Here is a 17144-nt window from a genome sequence, read left to right as displayed (position 1 = left end):
ATCTATATAAAGCATCATCTACACTGATTGAAGTGGATTTAACAAGTGACATCAATAAGGGATCTAGGCTATCACCTGGATTCACCTGGTCAGTCTATATCATGGAAAGAACAGATGTTCTTAATGTTTTGTACACTCAGTGTATGTCAGTACTTAAACTTTCAGCCTACAATGAAAGTGTATACATTTTCAAGGTGTTATCATCTATCATAATATCTTTTGCCAACCGAATCTTCTGAGGCATTACCTTGCACCTATTTCTTCTATTGTTTCCTCCCGGTCTTCTTCTGTAGTCTCCTCCGTGTCTTTTTCTTCTTCTATGGTCTCCTCCCTGTCTTGTCCGGCAGCCTCTTGTTCATGTTCAGCCAGGCATTTAGCCTCCTGACCAAGAGGTATGCAGCTGCAGCAGGTTCCCATCCTGGCCCCACTAGCCTCTCCTCTGCTGCCCTGCTGCTGGCCACCCTGCTCTGTCTCTGACTGTCTGGACCATGACTGGCCCATCCTCTATAATGTAGCTCACCAAAGGAAGAAGATTGTCTCATCTCTGCCCTGACAACTGTTCATGTATTCATTCCAGAGATAAACATATCAAGTGTCTGTTTGGTGAGTGATGGAATGCCTGTTTCCCAGCTCTGCAGTACATAGCCACCCACTGTATCAGCCTCTCAATCCACTCTTTGTCCTGCTCCCTTTCATTCAGTGCAGTGTAATAACCCCAACCCTGTCTATTTTCTTAAACTTCCATCACCCTAATCTGTCACCACGAACATGACGTTGACATGACAGCTGTGTTCCTAACGCCTTGGCCTTGAGTGGCTGTTCAAACCATTACACAGGTTAGGACAGGATGAATGTGGAAACTGGAGACCTGGATGGACATTTAGACATGACACCAGTGTATTTGTGACTAATGACAAAACAGCCTTACAGTAGGAGTAACCAAAACATCTGTGGCTCCTTGAAAAGCACTTAATAAACCCATCTATTATTTACTAGTATTAACTTTAACCTGTTAATAATCTGCCCTTGAGCAAGACACTTAACCCTAATTACTCCACTTGTACATGCAGTAAAACAGGACAAATAAACTCAGCAAAAAAAGAAACGTCCTCTCACTGTCAACTGCGTTTATTTTCAGAAAACTTAACTGTACATATTTCTATGCACATAACAAGATTCAACAACTGAGACATAAACTGAACAAGTTCCACAGACATGTGACTAACAGAAATGGAATAATGTGTCCCTGAACAAAGGGGGGTCAAAATCAAAAGTAACAGTCAGTATCTGGTGTGGCCACCAGCTGCATTAAGTACTGCAGTGCATCTCCTCCTCATGGACTGCACCAGATTCGCCAGTTCTTGCTGTGGGATGTTACCCCACTCTTCCACCAAGGCACCTGCAAGTTCCCAGACATTTCTGTGGGAATGGCCCTAGCCCTCACCCTCCGATCCAATAGGTCCCAGGCGTGCTCAATGGGATTGAGATCCGGGCTCTTCGCTGGCCCTGACAGAACACTGATATTCCTGTCTTGCAGGAAATCATGCACAGAATGAGCAGTATGGCTGGTGGCATTGTCATGCTAAAGGGTCATGTCAGGATGAGCCGGCAGGAAGGATACCACATGAGGGAGGAGGATGTCTTCCCTGTAACGCACAGCATTGAGATTACCTGCAATGACAACAAGCTCAGTCCGATGATGCTGTGACACACCACCCCAGACCATGACAGACCCTCCACCTCCAAATCGATCCCGCTCCAGAGTACAGGCCTCGGTCCAACGCTCATTCCTTTGATGATAAACGCAAATCCGACAATTACCCCTGGTGAGACATAACCGCGACTCGTCAGTGAAGAGCACCTTTTGCCAGTCCTGTCTGGTCCAGCGACGGTGGGTTTGTGCCCATAGGCGACGTTGTTGTCGGTGATGTCTGGTGAGGACCTGCCTTACAACAGGCCTACAAGCCCTCAGTCCAGCCTCTCTCAGTCTATTGCGGACAGTCTGAGCACTGATGGAGGGATTGTGCGTTCCTGGTGTAACTAGGGCAGTTATTGTTGCCATCCTGTACCTGTCCCGCTGGTGTGATGTTCGGATGTACCGATTCTGTGCAGGTGTTGTTACATGTGGTCTGCCACTGAGAGGACGATCAACTGTCCGCTGTCTGTCTCCCTGTAGCGCTGTCTTAGGCGTCTTACAGTACGGACATTGCAATTTTTTGTCCTGGCCACATCTGCAGTCCTCATGCCTCCTTGCAGCATGCCTACGGCATGTTCACGCAGATGAGCAGGGATTGTGGGCATCTTTCTTTTAGTGTTTTTCAGAGTCAGTAGAAAGGCCTCTTTAGTGTCCTAAGTTTTCATAACTGTGACCTTAATTGCCTACCGTCTGTAAGCTGTTAGTGTCTTAACGATCGTTCCACAGGTGCATGTTCATTAATTGTTTATGGTTCATTGAACAAGCATGGGAAACAGTGTTTAAACCCTTTACAATGAAGATATAAAGTTATTTGGATTTTTACGAATTATCTTTGAAAGACAGGGTCCTGAAAAAGGGACGTTTCTTTTTTTGCTGAGATATAAGCACCCCCTATTTGACATTGTCATTTATTTTAGAATGGATCCTGGCATCTTCAATAACTCCAGACAGACTATGTGCTCAGGGGCAGTGTTAAGCTAACACATTGTTTCCTCTCCCACTTCCACAGGATAAATGATTCATTCTGCAGCAGGTAGAGTATTCTCAGAGAGGAGAACACTATAGCCCCTGTACCTCTACTGCAGCTCCACTGCAAACAGCTTCTGTCAAAACAGGAAATCATTCAAAAGTCTTGTCACGGCAAAGGGCCCTGCCACAGCCTCTGCCTACTGCCTCCAAAAATTCATAATAATCATTACACCCTCATTCTCCAAACATCCGGGAGGGAGAGAGCCAGGGAGAGAGGGCCAGAACACAGGAGGGCATGACTATCCTGCCTCTCCTCTCGGCACATCACACACACATCACACACAACGCTAGAGCTGTCAGTTCAGCCCACACACGGACTGTCAAAGTGCTTCTGAGTTTAACAGCATTACATGAAAGTTGACCAGCTACGCAAGAGACGTATTTGTTTTGATTATGACTTAGCTGAGTGATGAAATACTGTATCACCTAACAAATCCAAGTATGTATTTGGGGATAGAAAAGTGACTGCCTGGTAATGCTGCTGATACCATGGTGGTGAGTGGCATGCAGGTGAATGGAGGTTGACACACAATGCAGAAGAGCCCAGTCATTCACTGATTACAGCCTTCAGCATGGCAAGGAGCGATTCCAGAGTGTTTGGAGAGCTTGACATACACACTGGGAGGGCTAGAGAGGAGACAAAACCCTCTCAGAATCACTAATGGCAGGTGAAGGTCACAGCATGGTCTTAACAAACAGCTGAGAGAGGAGTAGGACAAGGACTGTTATTTACACACTGGATCAGACAGACAGCACATCTCACCAACATGCTGAAGTGTAAGAGACAGGGGGTGAGGATTCTTTGTAGCCATCATAGCCAATGCATACAGAGATGTGTGTGTACTTGGAAACAAATGGAAAAGCCAGCTTTAAGCCACCCTGCAGTCTGACCTCTCATAGATGCCCTGGGTTGAATGAAACAGCCACAGGGTTGAGCAGTGGGAACTGTGGAATTCCACTTCTCAGCATGAAACCTCGAAACACAACTACTGGTATGTAAGAGTGGGTAGCAGTATAGTTTCAGACTAGCCAGAGAAAGGACTATGAAAACTGTAGATTATTGGCCCAAATCCCAGGGGGGCATAACTGCTTCATATAACCTGGAATAAAATACCGTCACAGAAAGAGGATATTTACTCTGTGGTCAATCTTTCTGCATATGAGAGAAGATGAACAGCTCTTTGAATGGAGTTTTATATTAGTTTCAATGGGATAACAGCAGTCAAACCCATCTCCAGTCTACTGCATTGAGAGCAGCTTGGCTGCGGCTGATACAGGTACAGGGAGGTCTGTCTGATTGGTATTCAGTGGCATGCTTCTTATCACTCCCCCGTCATCTCTCCCTCTGCCACTTGACACAGAAATATCTGAATTTCAATCAATTTCCATCTAATTCCATAGTCCTTGAAGCAAACACGACATTAATGGACAAATTCCACACTGTCCAGACCATCTTACCTACAGTACATCCACCTGAGGGAATCAGGACTTAGTTCTGGGTGGTCAATTGAACTGTTATGATGAAGCCATAATGATTGAAGTAATGAAAGTGCATTCAGTGTCTGTGGTGAATATAGGCTTTCCTAGAAAGCAGACCACACCTGCCAACACTGTCATAACAAAGACAGAAATGACAGCCGTCAACACGTTGCTGTAAGAATAAAAGAAGAAGTGTGTTTCCTTAGATTTACCTTCCAGAAAGACTCAACACGACTCTTTTTCTTCCTGTGTCACCAGGATGAAAGGAACAGTTGGGGATACACTTTAAAAAGGAAGTCTGTAAAAAAATAAACATTTTTAAAAAACGATCCACTAGGGTCAAGCAGCCCCAGCAAAAATAGAGAAGTTAAAAAAACTGCTAAAGTTCTTCCACTCTCTGAGGCAGTTTGAAAGTCAGCACTGAATATCAAAGGTATTTTTTGGCAGTTTCAAAAGCACTCAAAGAGTTGAATACAAGTACTTGTGTAACGGCCAAAAACGTTTGAATTTGCTACACTTGACTAGGTTTGCTGAGCAGATTAACCTTGTCATCTGCAATGACGGAGATGATCATTACCATTCAAACACATGTTCCTTCAGAACAAGGGGATCTTGGTATGCTGAGGCCAAAGGTCAACTAAAGCATTGTGACATTAGTTTGTAGCCTTCCTTTACTTGGAAACGTGGATCTCTGTACCAGTGAAGCGTGGATTTGCTGTATGCAGAAAGAGAATGCTTTATTAGTGGAGCCTAGAGATAAATGCCTGTAGGGAAATTGAGCTGCCTTTAATCTCCATTTAAAGTGGTTTCCTTCACTTCTGCTACATTTTATGGCTAATTAACTCATTCTTCCCAGAGTGCCATTGTAACACAGAACAGACCATACCAATTAGAAGACTGGAGGGAGGTGGCAAATAAACAGAGATCTGAGATAAATAATAAAAGATTGATGGAACCATCATTTCTTATTAAGGACAAAAGTGGAGGGATATAGAAGAGAGGGAGTCTGTGTGGGTCTATATGGATATCGTACACTTCCCCCTGTCAGTCCCGCAGGTTTGCAAACCCCAAACAATAGCAACATTGTCCCAACAGGACACCATTGTACCTCAATTAGATCATTTATCCCCTGGGGGAGCTATAGAGCTGCACTTTTCCCAATGCATTGACTGTTCCAGCTATACGTTTTCTGAGGGAAAAACTGGGAAAACCATTTCACAAGCTCTAGTGTAGCTACTTAAAACCAATTGAAACAACATTTATGTCTTCAGTGTAGATTTTATCAAAATTAATACCTCTCTCAGTCTGAGTAGAAAGAATTCTAAAGAAATGCAAGTCACTAATATAGTGCCAGATTAAAGTAACAGCTAAAGTGCCCTGGTCCAATCTGAGACAGGAGAGGTTATCTAACTAACCCACCATGTTAGAGAGCACTAGGCAGACCTCCATTCCTCCACTGACCTACATGTAAATTAATGTGAGTTTTACTACGACCGCGCTGCCCGTCTCAACAATCCCTTCTTTGTATTCTAGCTCCGCTGGTTTCCACCAGCAACCTGCTACACAACCAGCAGATCGTTGTCACGGCAGTGCCATGTGGACTTGGATTCCGCTCAGCCTGTCACAGCATGCTCCATGGACAGCAGGGGGGAGGAGGGAAGGGGGGGGGGGGGGGGGGGGATCCCAAAAACCTATACAGACAGCTCCATCCAATGATTATGGGAGACTTCAACCTAAAGTGCTACTGTTTGGATGAAACCTCAACCACATCTATGTCAGTCATGGAGTAAGTATGACTTTGGTTTAAAAAGAGTTTCGCTTTTTGACAGGAGCTATCAGTCATATATAGCTTGACTTCACAGTTGACTGTCATATTTCTGAGAGACTGGTTTGATGAATTAACCAGCCCATGCCTCCACTCATAGTGTTTCATTAGCTGAGTGCGAGGGTGACCAGGCAGGCCGGTGGGTTATGCATTCAACGACTCGCCCATAATTACCTTAAAGACACATGGGACAAACGTAGAAAAACCTGGCGCCGTCCAAGATGGCAGTAAATCAAGTAAAGCTCTGATGTGGCCGGTCCACTGTGAAGTATTGAAGAGCCCAACATTAGGTGAAAATAACAGAAGCCACATCAGCAGAAATAAATGATTCCCCAATGAGGCATAATAAAAGAGGCCAAGCACATCACAAGGACAAACTCAACATCTCTCGTTGGCTCTTCCAAGACATGAACACACATGTAATTACTTTGAATCTACAGTTCCGGTCCTGGTATAATTGCATGCAACTACACTGCAGTAACTAACCTTAGGTAAAGTAGCAGTAGAGTGGAACAAAGAGAACACAAGAGTGTGTCAAGTTTGAGTTGTGTTGAAACCACAGCCATACTTTATGGGAATTCTAATGTCAGAATAGGGTTGTAGGACAGTCGTGACTTGGCCTGTCCCTGTCGTCTGCTGTTACCGAACCCACCAATGTTAAAACAGCACAATGACAAAGACACAATGTCCAGCTAGTGCCAGAGAAGAAGACCAAAACAGGATCCTTGCTTCCATCAAGTCATTTGAGCAACAAATAACCAATTGATTTTACAGCCAGGCTGACATTTGGGCCATCATAGATCTCCGGGTTGGCCTGTTGTTCTCTTTTCTCAACGGCCAGAGAGACGGGCACAATGACTCCCTTCATGCAGCACACAATCAAAGTGTCAGCTATAACAAATTTCTGCAATCATTTTTTCCTTTGCCCTTTTATAAACTCACATGTCTGAATGCCAGCTTCCTGCCTCAGTCGTTTCTATAGTGTTTACATAAGGTGCGTTGCATTGTCTGTGTTACGAGTCCTCCATCTCAGAGCAACACATTTCCAATGCAACACAGGGAGAAAGACAGTGGCACAGACAATCTCAATCTATCTTGCACTGGGCTGTTTAGTTGGTAGATGGGAGGACATGGATATCAGTGCCTTACACACAGGTAGGTGTGTGCTGTGCTGAATGAGTTATACTCCCACGGTCCCATCAGACTGAGTCTGTCTGAGACTACTGAGGAACACACCAGACTTGAATGGGCATCCACCCATCCACACCAGTGTTGCTAAGCACTAGAAAGCATCTGTCTGCAACCACAGAACACTTTCATTAGTTATCAATTCAACTGCTACAACTGCTTTGAGTCAGAGAACTTCATATTCCAATATTAACACAATCGTGTTATACTGAGGCTCATGTTTGTGCTGTGTGCCGCTTGGAACAGACTTTGTTTGCTCCCAATAATTTCCTACATTCAACAAACTATTCACACAAACAAGAATACAACCATAGCAGTAGAAAGCACTTTATGGCAGGCTCTCTGACTGGGGCAAGTGAGGCAAACTAAAAGGGGCATGACTGTGGACAGAGTTCCCAGTGTTTTCCACAAGTACATAGAGTAGTCAGACAAATAGAAAAAGTAGCCAGCTAGGCGCTCAACATTTTTAAGAGCTCTATTTTGTTACATGATTCCATTTGAAATACACAGGAAAATGATTGAACACTTTGAGTTTACCTCCCTGATTGTAAAAATGCTGTTTTGGTGATTGTCTAGGTCTAAGCCTATATGACCAGGACTATTTTCAAAATAAGAGAACATTAAACCTGTCTCATTTTGAGATGAGTCTTATTTACAGTTTTACTGCAATATATGCCATAAATGTTCTTCAAATTATATCATTTTATTAAAACAAGTAAATAAATTCAAGCTTTTGTTTGTCCAGGTTTTGTTTTTTTAACCTTTTTTTTAGGATCTCTCAAAAAAACACTTTTTAATAAATAAATACATTTGAGGTTCTAAGTCCACAACAATGTTTAAACCACATCGTGAGACCACTTGGAGGTCTGGGAAAAAGCTGAGACATTTACATTTTTGGGGTGTAGTTACCGTTTAATTCAAGTGTGCACCAAGCAAGAGGTTGTTGTTTAGCTGTGTTTTGTACCAAATGTGATGAGTTTGCAAAACAAATACCCACTGGATTGATGAAAATAATCATGATATCATTCTGCCAGGTAAGAATATGCAACTTTTGTAGTTAACATTTTATGTTTTTTTGGGAAAGGCTTTCCATCTACCAGAAGACTGTTTTTCATTAGCATCATTGCTAATGGCTAGACTCACACAATGCACACACACAGACAGGGGCAAGCATGGCACACCAGTATTTGGAGAGTTTCTCCCATTCTTCTCTGCAGATCATCTCAAGCTCTGTCAGGTTGGATGGGGAGTGTCGCTGTACAGCTATTTTCAGGTCTCTCCAGAGATGTTAGATCTGGTTCAAGTCCAGGCTCTGGCTGAGCCACTCAAGGACATTCAGAGATTTGGGTCACTCTTGCATTGTCTTGGCTGTGTGCTTAGGGTTGTTGTCCTGTTGGAAGGTGAACTTAGTCTGAGGTCCTGAACGCTCAGGAGCAGGTTTTAATCAAGGGTCTCTCTGTACTTTGCTCTGTTCATCTTTCCCTCAATGCTGACTAGTCTCCCAGTCCCTGCCGCTGAAAAATACCCACAGCATGCTGCTGCCACCACCATGCATCACCGTAGGGATGGTGCCAGGTTTCCTCCAGATGTGACGCTTGGCATTCAGGCCAAAGAGTTCAATCTTGGTTTCATCAGACCGGAGAATCTTGTTTCTCATGGTCTGAGAGTTCTTTAGGTGCCTTTTGTCAAACTCTAAGCGGTCTGTCATTTGCCTTTTACTGGGGAGTGGCTTTCGTCTGGCCACTCTACCACAAAGGCCTGATTGGTGGGTTGCTGCAGAGATGGTTGTCCTTCTGGAAGGTTCTCCCATCACTAAAGAGGAACTCTGGAGCTCTGGAAGAGTGAACATTGGGTTCTTGGTCATCTCCCTTACCAAGGCCCTTCTCCCTCGATTGCTCAGTTTGGCCGGGCGGACAGCTCTAGGAAGAGTCTTGGTGGTTCTAAACATTTTCCATTTAAGAATGAGGAAGGCGACTGTTCTTGGGTATCTTCTATGCTGCAGAAATATTTTGGTACGCGTCACCAGATCTGTGCCTCGACACAGTCCTGTCTCGGAGCTCTATGGACAATTATTTCGAACTCATGGCTTGGTTTTTGCTCTGACATGCACTGTCAACTGTGGGACTTTATATAGACAAGTGTGTGTCTTTCCAAATAAAGTCCAATCAATTGAATTTACCACAGGTGGACTCCAATCAAGTTGTAGAAACAACTCAAGGATGTTCAATGAAAACAGGATGCACCTGAGCTCAATTTCGAGTCTCATAGCAAATGGTATGAATACTTACAGTGGGGAGAACAAGTATTTGATACACTGCCGATTTTGCATGTTTTCCTACTTACAAAGCATGTAGAGGTCTGTAATTTTTACCATAGGTACACGTCAACTGTAAGAGACAGAATCTAAAACAAAAATCCAGAAAATCACATTGTATGATTTTTAAGTAATTAATTTGCATTTTATTGCATGACATATTTATTTGATACATCAGAAAAGCAGAACTTAATATTTGGTACAGAAACCTTTGTTTGCAATTACAGAGATCATACTTTTCCTGTAGTTCTTGACCAGTTTTGCACACGCTGCAGCAGGGATTTTGGCCCACTCCTCCATACAGACCTTCTCCAGATCCTTCAGGTTTCGGGGCTGTCGCTGGGCAATACGGACTTTCAGCTCCCTCCAAAGATGTTCTATTGGGTTCAGGTCTGGAGACTGGCTAGACCACTCCAGGACCTTGAGATGCTTCTTACGGAGCCACTCCTTAGTTGCCCTGGCTGTGTGTTTCGGGTCATTGTCATGCTGGAAGACCCAGCCACGACCCATCTTCAATGCTCTTACTGAGGGAAGGAGGTTGTTGGCCAAGATCTCACGATGGCCCCATCCATCCTACATGGCCCCATCCATCCTCCCTTCAATACGGTGTAGTTGTCCTGTTGTAACGGCTTTCTAGGTGTGGTGAAGGAGAGTCGGACCAAACTGCAGCATGTAGATTGTGATCCATGTTTAATGAAAACAAACGTAAATACGAATAAACACAAAACACTACAAAACAATAAATGTAATGAAAACCGAAACAGCCTATACTTGTCAACTAAATACAGCGACAGGAACAAAGACACTAAGGACAATCACCCACGACAAACTCAAAGAATATGGCTGCCTAAATATGGTTCCCAATCAGAGACAACGATAAGCACCTGCCTCTGATTGAGAACCACTCCAGACAGCCATAGACTTTGCTAGATAACCCCACTAGCTACAATCCCAAATACATACACACCAAAACCCCAAGACAAAACACACCACAATACAAAAACTCCATGCCACACCCTGGCCTGACCCAATACATGAAGAAAAACACAAAATACTTAGACCAGGGCATGACACCTGTCCCCTTTGCAGAAAAGCATCCCCAAAGAATTATGTTTCCACCTCCATGCTTCACGGTTGGGATGGTGTTCTTGGGGTTGTACTCATCCTTCTTCTTCCTCCAAACACGGAGAGTAGAGTTTAGACCAAAAAGCTCTATTTTTGACTCATCAGACCACATGACCTTCTCCCATTCCTCCTCTGGATCCTCCAGATGGTCATTGGCAAACTTCAGTCCGGCCTGGACATGCGCTGGCTTGAGCAGGGGGACCTTGCGTGCGCTGCAGGATTTGAATCCATGACAGCGTAGTGTGTTACTAATGGTTTTCTTTGAGACTGTGGTCCCAGCTCTCTTCAGGTCATTGACCAGGTCCTGCCGTGTAGTTCTGGGCTGATCCCTCACCTTCCTCATGATCATTGATGCCCCACGAGGTGAGATCTTGCATGGAGCCCCAGACCGAGGGTGATTGACCGTCATCTTGAACTTCTTCCATTTTCGAATAATTGCGCCAACAGTTGTTGCCTTCTCACCAAGCTGCTTGCCTACTGTCCTGTAGCCCATCCCAGCCTTGTGCAGGTCTACAAGTTGACCCCTGATGTCCTTACACAGCTCTCTGTTCTTGGCCATTGTGGAGAGGTTGGAGTCTGTTTGATTGAGTGTGTGGACAGGTGTCTTTTATACAGGTAACGAGTTCAAACAGGTACAGTTAATACAAGTAATGCGTGGAGAACAGGGGGGCTTCTTAAAGAAAAACTAACAGGTCTGTGAGAGCCCGAATTCTTACTGGTTGGTAGGTGATCAAATACTTATGTCATGCAATAAAATGCTAATTAATTACTTAAAAATCATACAATGTGATTTTCTGGATTCCGTCTCTCACAGTTGAAGTGTACCTATGATCAAAATTACAGACCTCTACATGCTTTGTAAGTAGGAAAACCTGCAAAATTGGCAGTGTATCAAATACTTGTTCTCCCTACTGTATGTAAATCCGATATCTGTTTTTTATTCTTAATAAATTAATACATTTAATAAATTAAACATTTCTAAAAACCTGTTTTCGCTTTGCCATTATGGAGTATTGTGAGTAGATTTATAAGGGCTGTAAATGTAACAAATTGTGAAAAAGGGGAAGGGGTCTGAATACTTGCAAATTCATGAGCATCATGCTCTCTTCCCTCTGTGTAAAGAAATTTGACTGCAACCAGATATCTGTATATAATGACGAGATGCTCATGTCTCCGTGTAACGGTTGTCTTCCTCTGACGAGGAGGAGTAGTAAGGATCGGAGGACCAATGCGCAGCGCAGCGAGAACCATACCAGGCCAAACACAGAAATAGCAAAACATAGAAAAACTAACATAGACAACCCACCCAACTCACGCCCTGACCATACTAAAACAAAGACATAACAAAAGAACTAAGGTCAGAACGTGACACTCCGCCCTAACAATGGGAGTAGTTGTCCCAAAGGCAAGAAGGCAGGCAACAAGCTTAGGTCCAAAATAAGCCCATAAACATGCAGTGGGCTTGTTTTGGACAGATTTTGGCGACAGTGAAACCTCTCCCTTCGCCACTTCCTCTCTGCCAAGTTTCCCTGTTATTGCTTACTTTCTGACTGACAGGCACCGATCCCATCAATAGATCGCTAGAAGATGCATATTGTTCATTCTAGCAGGAGAGGGCTCGACAGACTAGTGAATTGAAACTGTAAAATGAAAAGTAGCCTAGTTAAAATGAAGTGAAAAATGTAGCCGGCTGAAAATGATTATGTAACTGGCTAATAAGCTGACAGCCGGTGCTAATGGAAAACACTGATTCAAAGACAGTACAGTATGAAGGCTAAAACTGCTTCTCCAATAGAAATCCCCGATCACACTTGTAGGCGATGTCATGGCAATGTTGGCTAGCTAAGCTCATACGTAGAAACACGTCATCGGCTCTAACAGTCGTTTTGCACCAAACTGTACATGTGCAGGCGGTCAAATCAAAGGCACTTCTTCGATATAAAGTTTTTGACAAAAAAGAAAATGTGTCAATTTGTCTTTGTTGTGCTATTAGATTTTGAGAAAATTAACATCTAAGCAGAATTTTTCAGTTCTCCCATTGACTTCTCAAACCCCGGCCTGGTCTGTTTGGTCTGTTTCACAAGCGCTCCCGGAAGTCCCGCGATGTTGCGCCTCTGGGTTTAGAAACTCTGTGACTGAGTTGCTACCCACCAGAAATCACCCATGGTGGAAGGAGTTCTCCTTCCATTGGTTCACAATGAGGAACCCCTGCTCATGCATTCTCTATGTCTACACTTGCTTTACAGTATCAATCAATCAATTGTATTTATAAAGCCCTTTTCATATCAACAGATATCACAAAGTGCTATACAGAAGCCCAGCCTAAAACCCCAAACAGCAAGTAATGCAGATGTATAAGCACGTGGCTAGGAAAAGTAGACTTGTCAGTTGTCATTGTTAGCTTAATTTATCAGTTGGTTTTCAGAGTGGTCTGTTATCTACTCTGTGTGTTTCTCCCTCTTCCAGGGACCCATCTGCTACACACTGGCAGCCACAGCCTACAGAGTTGATTCCCATCAACAAACAAGATGTGAAACACTGCAGAAGGACATAGATAATGCAAATGGCTCTCTACTGAGTGTCTGGGTAAACAAATAAAATACTGTAGAAAGAGTGAGTGGTTTAATGTTACTTCTACAAATATAGCACAGCCTGTTTGTAGCCAAGAGAAAGGCAAAGACTGACAGAATGCTCTGGTAGATATGGTGGATTGGTTTTTGGGAGCCATAATCATTTTCTGGATAGAAAAAGTGTGACTTTGGGGATCCTGTTCTCGCTGCCTCAAGACTGTAATCATGCTATACATCTCTGTCACCATATGGTCACAGACACACAAGCTCCTCTCCTGCCCCTTCCTCAGCCACACACACACAAACCCACACAGCTAATGGAGAGAGTAGAGGTCTTGCGTATTGGAGGGTGTGAGCTGAATTTCAATAGATTTCTTTCAGTCCTGCTTGGCATTGCCCTTTATTTTCTAAATGATGTGGGCAGAAAGCAAGAGTTAATTGGCATGAAACTTCAACATAGAGCATCAATTTAGCCTGTCAATCTATTGTGATGTCTGTAATCAAATCACAATATATTGTGATACAAAACTGTGTTAAACATGTACATGTTAAAACACTCCATGCAGGCGTATCCGTTGGACAGATGGGCAATTACATCCCACCAGAGTGTGTGTGTGTGTGTGTGTGTGTGTGTGTGTGTGTGTGTGTGTGTGTGTGTGTGTGTGTGTGTGTGTGTGTGTGTGTGTGTGTGTGTGTGTTCAGTCCTCTCTCTTCCTCAAACACAGATGTTCTAAATAGAAAGAAAGTCAATTAAAAGTAGGATAAAAGTAGGATAAAAGTAGGATATTATCTAGCTACAGATCCTGAAGAAATGCAAACATGACCTTTCTCCAAACAATATAGCATTAGGGTATGTTGGTCAAACACAATCATATTTTCATTCATCTCACCTTTGGGGATTTCTGTCAAAATAACAGGAAATGTATTTCAAGGCACTGGTTTATAATAGGCCTGGCTAATTTCTGTCTGAAACCTAAAGTAAGCATAGGCAACGGATGCATACATTAGGCTAAAAGTTTAAAGACAGCAGTCTATGATTTGACAAAACTGTATATAAATTACTTAATAAATCCTAATAAAATGGTCCAGAAAAATAACAATTAGTGGTTGGCAATCAGTGGAGGCTCCTCAGAGGAAGAAGGGAAGGACCATCCTCCTCACTGAATTTCATAAAAATAAAAATTTTAAAACATTTAAAAAGCTATCCTTTTTAGATAAAACTATACTTAATATAATCACGTCACGTCACGTCATTGATTAAAACACATTATTTTGCAAAGAAGGTCTACAGTACACTCAACAGCACTCTGTAGGGTAGAACCATGCTGTAGCCGGAGGACAGCTAGCTTCCGTCCTCCTTTGGGTACATTGACTTCAATACAAAACCTAGGAGGCTCATGGTTCTCACCCCTTTTCATAGACTTACACAGTAATTATGACAACTTCCGGAGGATGCCCTCCAACCTATCAGAGCTCTTGCAGCATGATCTGACATGTTGTCCACCCAATCAAAGGATCAGAGAATTAATCTAGCTAGTACTGCAGTGCATAAAATGTGGTGAGTAGTTGACTCAAAGAGAGAGAAAGACACTAGTTGAACAGTTTTGAACAAATGAACTCATTCCAAAATGAAAGAGAAGCAAGAGAGAAATGCAGCTACCTAGTTTAGCCTACAAGTACACCCTGCTCTAACAGAGGCATGCTATGTTAGCTAGCTGGCTATGACTTTCAAACACAACACTGGAACTCTTCCAAGTCAAGGTAAGCTTTAGGTTTTACTAATTTATTGCCAGTGGGGCCTAATGACTGTACACTGTAACGCTATTGTATTATTGTAGTGGGTTTACTAACGTGGTAGTTCTATTAGCTATGCTGACTATGACATTACTTTAGCTAATATGGCGACAACTGGGTGAATGGATATGAATGACAGTCATCCAATATGCTGTAATAAAAATAAGGCCATGCTCATGAAAAAAAATCGTCTTAAACGGCACTGACTGCCACTGTTGGCAATGACATTGCAAGATACTGTGTCATATAAAGCCTGAATAGCCTAACATAGCAGAAATCCCTGACTAAACATTTGCATGAAGTAGTAGTCTATGCTATACAGCATTTGATATCGTTCAGCCAGTAGCCTAATAAAGGTCTCATATGGGGCTAGTCAGGAGCAATAGGCTTCTCTGTGACATTCATAAATGACAAACAAAATCAGCAAACCCGAGCGTTGTGTCCTAGTACAACATTGTATCCATGAACACCTGGGGTATTTGTACGTGTAACCGTGAGAAAGAAAGTGACGGCTTGCATTGCAACGTCATCATTTCTCAACCCGCTGCAATTGATGCATTTAAAAGACCTCATGCCTTCAAGCATTCTACAGACACAACAATATGTCTACAGCTATGAGCTATTCGAGCTCGAATCGGACGTTAGAGTCACGCACATCCCATACATTAACAACATAAAGCTGCACTCACTCAATGAAGTAGCTGGCCCCCTCGTCCGAGAATCCTTCTTCCCATCCCAGTGGTAAATCTAAAACATGAATACAATGGGCTGCGTGAATATATACATATCTAGATGTGGTAGGCTAAAGCACAATGTGCACAGCAGTCATGAAATATCTTATTATTAATTCCTGCGCGTACCTGATCGTATCATGTGTCCAGAGTTGACAGGTTCACCCGTACGGGGATGGAGCCAAGTAGTGCTGTGAGTTTTATCACTGAAAGAAAGAAAACACCTGTTACTGGACGAGGAGAACGTGAATAACTGCGTAATTAACCCGTTTCACCAGTACAGCTTAAATTTAAAACATCACAGTGCATGCTCACTTGATGAAGAAGACCCTGCCATCTCGATAAACTCCATAGGACCAGTGGTCAGGTAGAGTGTCCCGCCCGAGCGGTGCCGCCATGATCCCGGCTTCTTGTTCAAGCTATTTCATTCTCATCTTCCCCTCCGCAGAGTTTTCAGTCCAATGATCACCGCTAGGGCTGCAGACTTTTAAAGGGGAAGACCAAACTTGTAAAAAAGTCCTAAAGCCAGCGCGTCTTTGTGCCACTTTTAGCCGACGAAAAGGGGGTGTGGACATACCAAAGCGTGCATGGTTGGCTGTGATTGAATCAAATGTAAAACATGGTTCTCCAATTCATTTCAATCTAGCGCAGTATTGTTATGCATCACAAGGGTGCAGCTACAGTAATTACACATAAGGAATGCGTTGAAAAGATTTCAGCATTAACGCCCTGTTATTTGAGAAGATTAACATTCCCAAACAACAGTCCATCACACGCAAATTCCAAAACTCAACTGAACGATCTTTCCTGCAATAATGACGTCACCTACAGTAGACTAAACTAGAAATGATATAGCATTTCCTGATGAATCTAAGATAGCCTTTAATAAGCCTATGACTTGTGGAACATGCATGTAACTGGCGAAATAAAGACGACACCAACATATAGTATCTTAATAGGGCGTTGGGCCACCACGAGGAGCCAGAACGGCTTCAATGCGCCTTGGCATAGATGTGTCTTGAACTCTATTGGAGGGATGCGACATTCCATCATTTAGTGTTTTGTTGATGGTGGGGGAAAGCCCTGGTCCAGAATCTCCCATACAGTGCATTCGGAAAGTATTCACACCACTTTACTTTTTCCACAATTTGTTACATTACAGCCTTATTCTAACACTGATTCAATTATTTTTTCCCCTCATAAATCTACACACAATACTCCATAATGACAAAGCAAAAACAGGTTTTTAGACATTTTGCTAATTTATTAAAAATAAAAAACAGAAATATCATAATTACATAAGTATTCATACCATTTGCTATGATACTCGAAATTGAGCTCATTGATCATCCTTGAGATGTTTCGACAACTTGATTGGAATCCACCTGTGTGA

At 43.0% G+C, this 17144-nt stretch overlaps 1 protein-coding gene across 8 annotated transcripts in view; it reads right to left on the bottom strand.

Annotated features, from left to right (window-relative positions):
* LOC109874848 (pleckstrin homology domain-containing family A member 7) overlaps positions 1–16424 on the bottom strand; it is a 149652-nt gene extending 133228 nt beyond the window's left edge. For 3 of the 8 annotated variants that reach the window (XM_031813384.1, XM_031813390.1, XM_031813446.1), the window contains exons 1-3: positions 16067–16424; positions 15881–15957; positions 15710–15767 (exon numbers count right to left, since the gene is read on the bottom strand). In XM_031813384.1, the coding sequence (XP_031669244.1) occupies positions 15710–15767; positions 15881–15957; positions 16067–16149 (218 nt within the window). In that variant the 5' untranslated portion in view covers positions 16150–16424. The remainder of the gene's footprint in view (positions 1–15709; positions 15768–15880; positions 15958–16066) is intronic. The other 5 variants (XM_031813399.1, XM_031813427.1, XM_031813408.1 and 2 more) reach the window with 3 other exon arrangements.
* Positions 16425–17144: the final 720 nt, after the last annotated feature.

The sequence above is a fragment of the Oncorhynchus kisutch genome, linkage group LG3 (genome assembly GCF_002021735.2).
Source record: "Oncorhynchus kisutch isolate 150728-3 linkage group LG3, Okis_V2, whole genome shotgun sequence".
Taxonomy (NCBI): domain Eukaryota; kingdom Metazoa; phylum Chordata; class Actinopteri; order Salmoniformes; family Salmonidae; genus Oncorhynchus; species Oncorhynchus kisutch.
The sequence above is the reverse complement of the archived record's forward strand: the minus strand, read 5'-3'. Positions and strand labels throughout refer to the sequence as shown.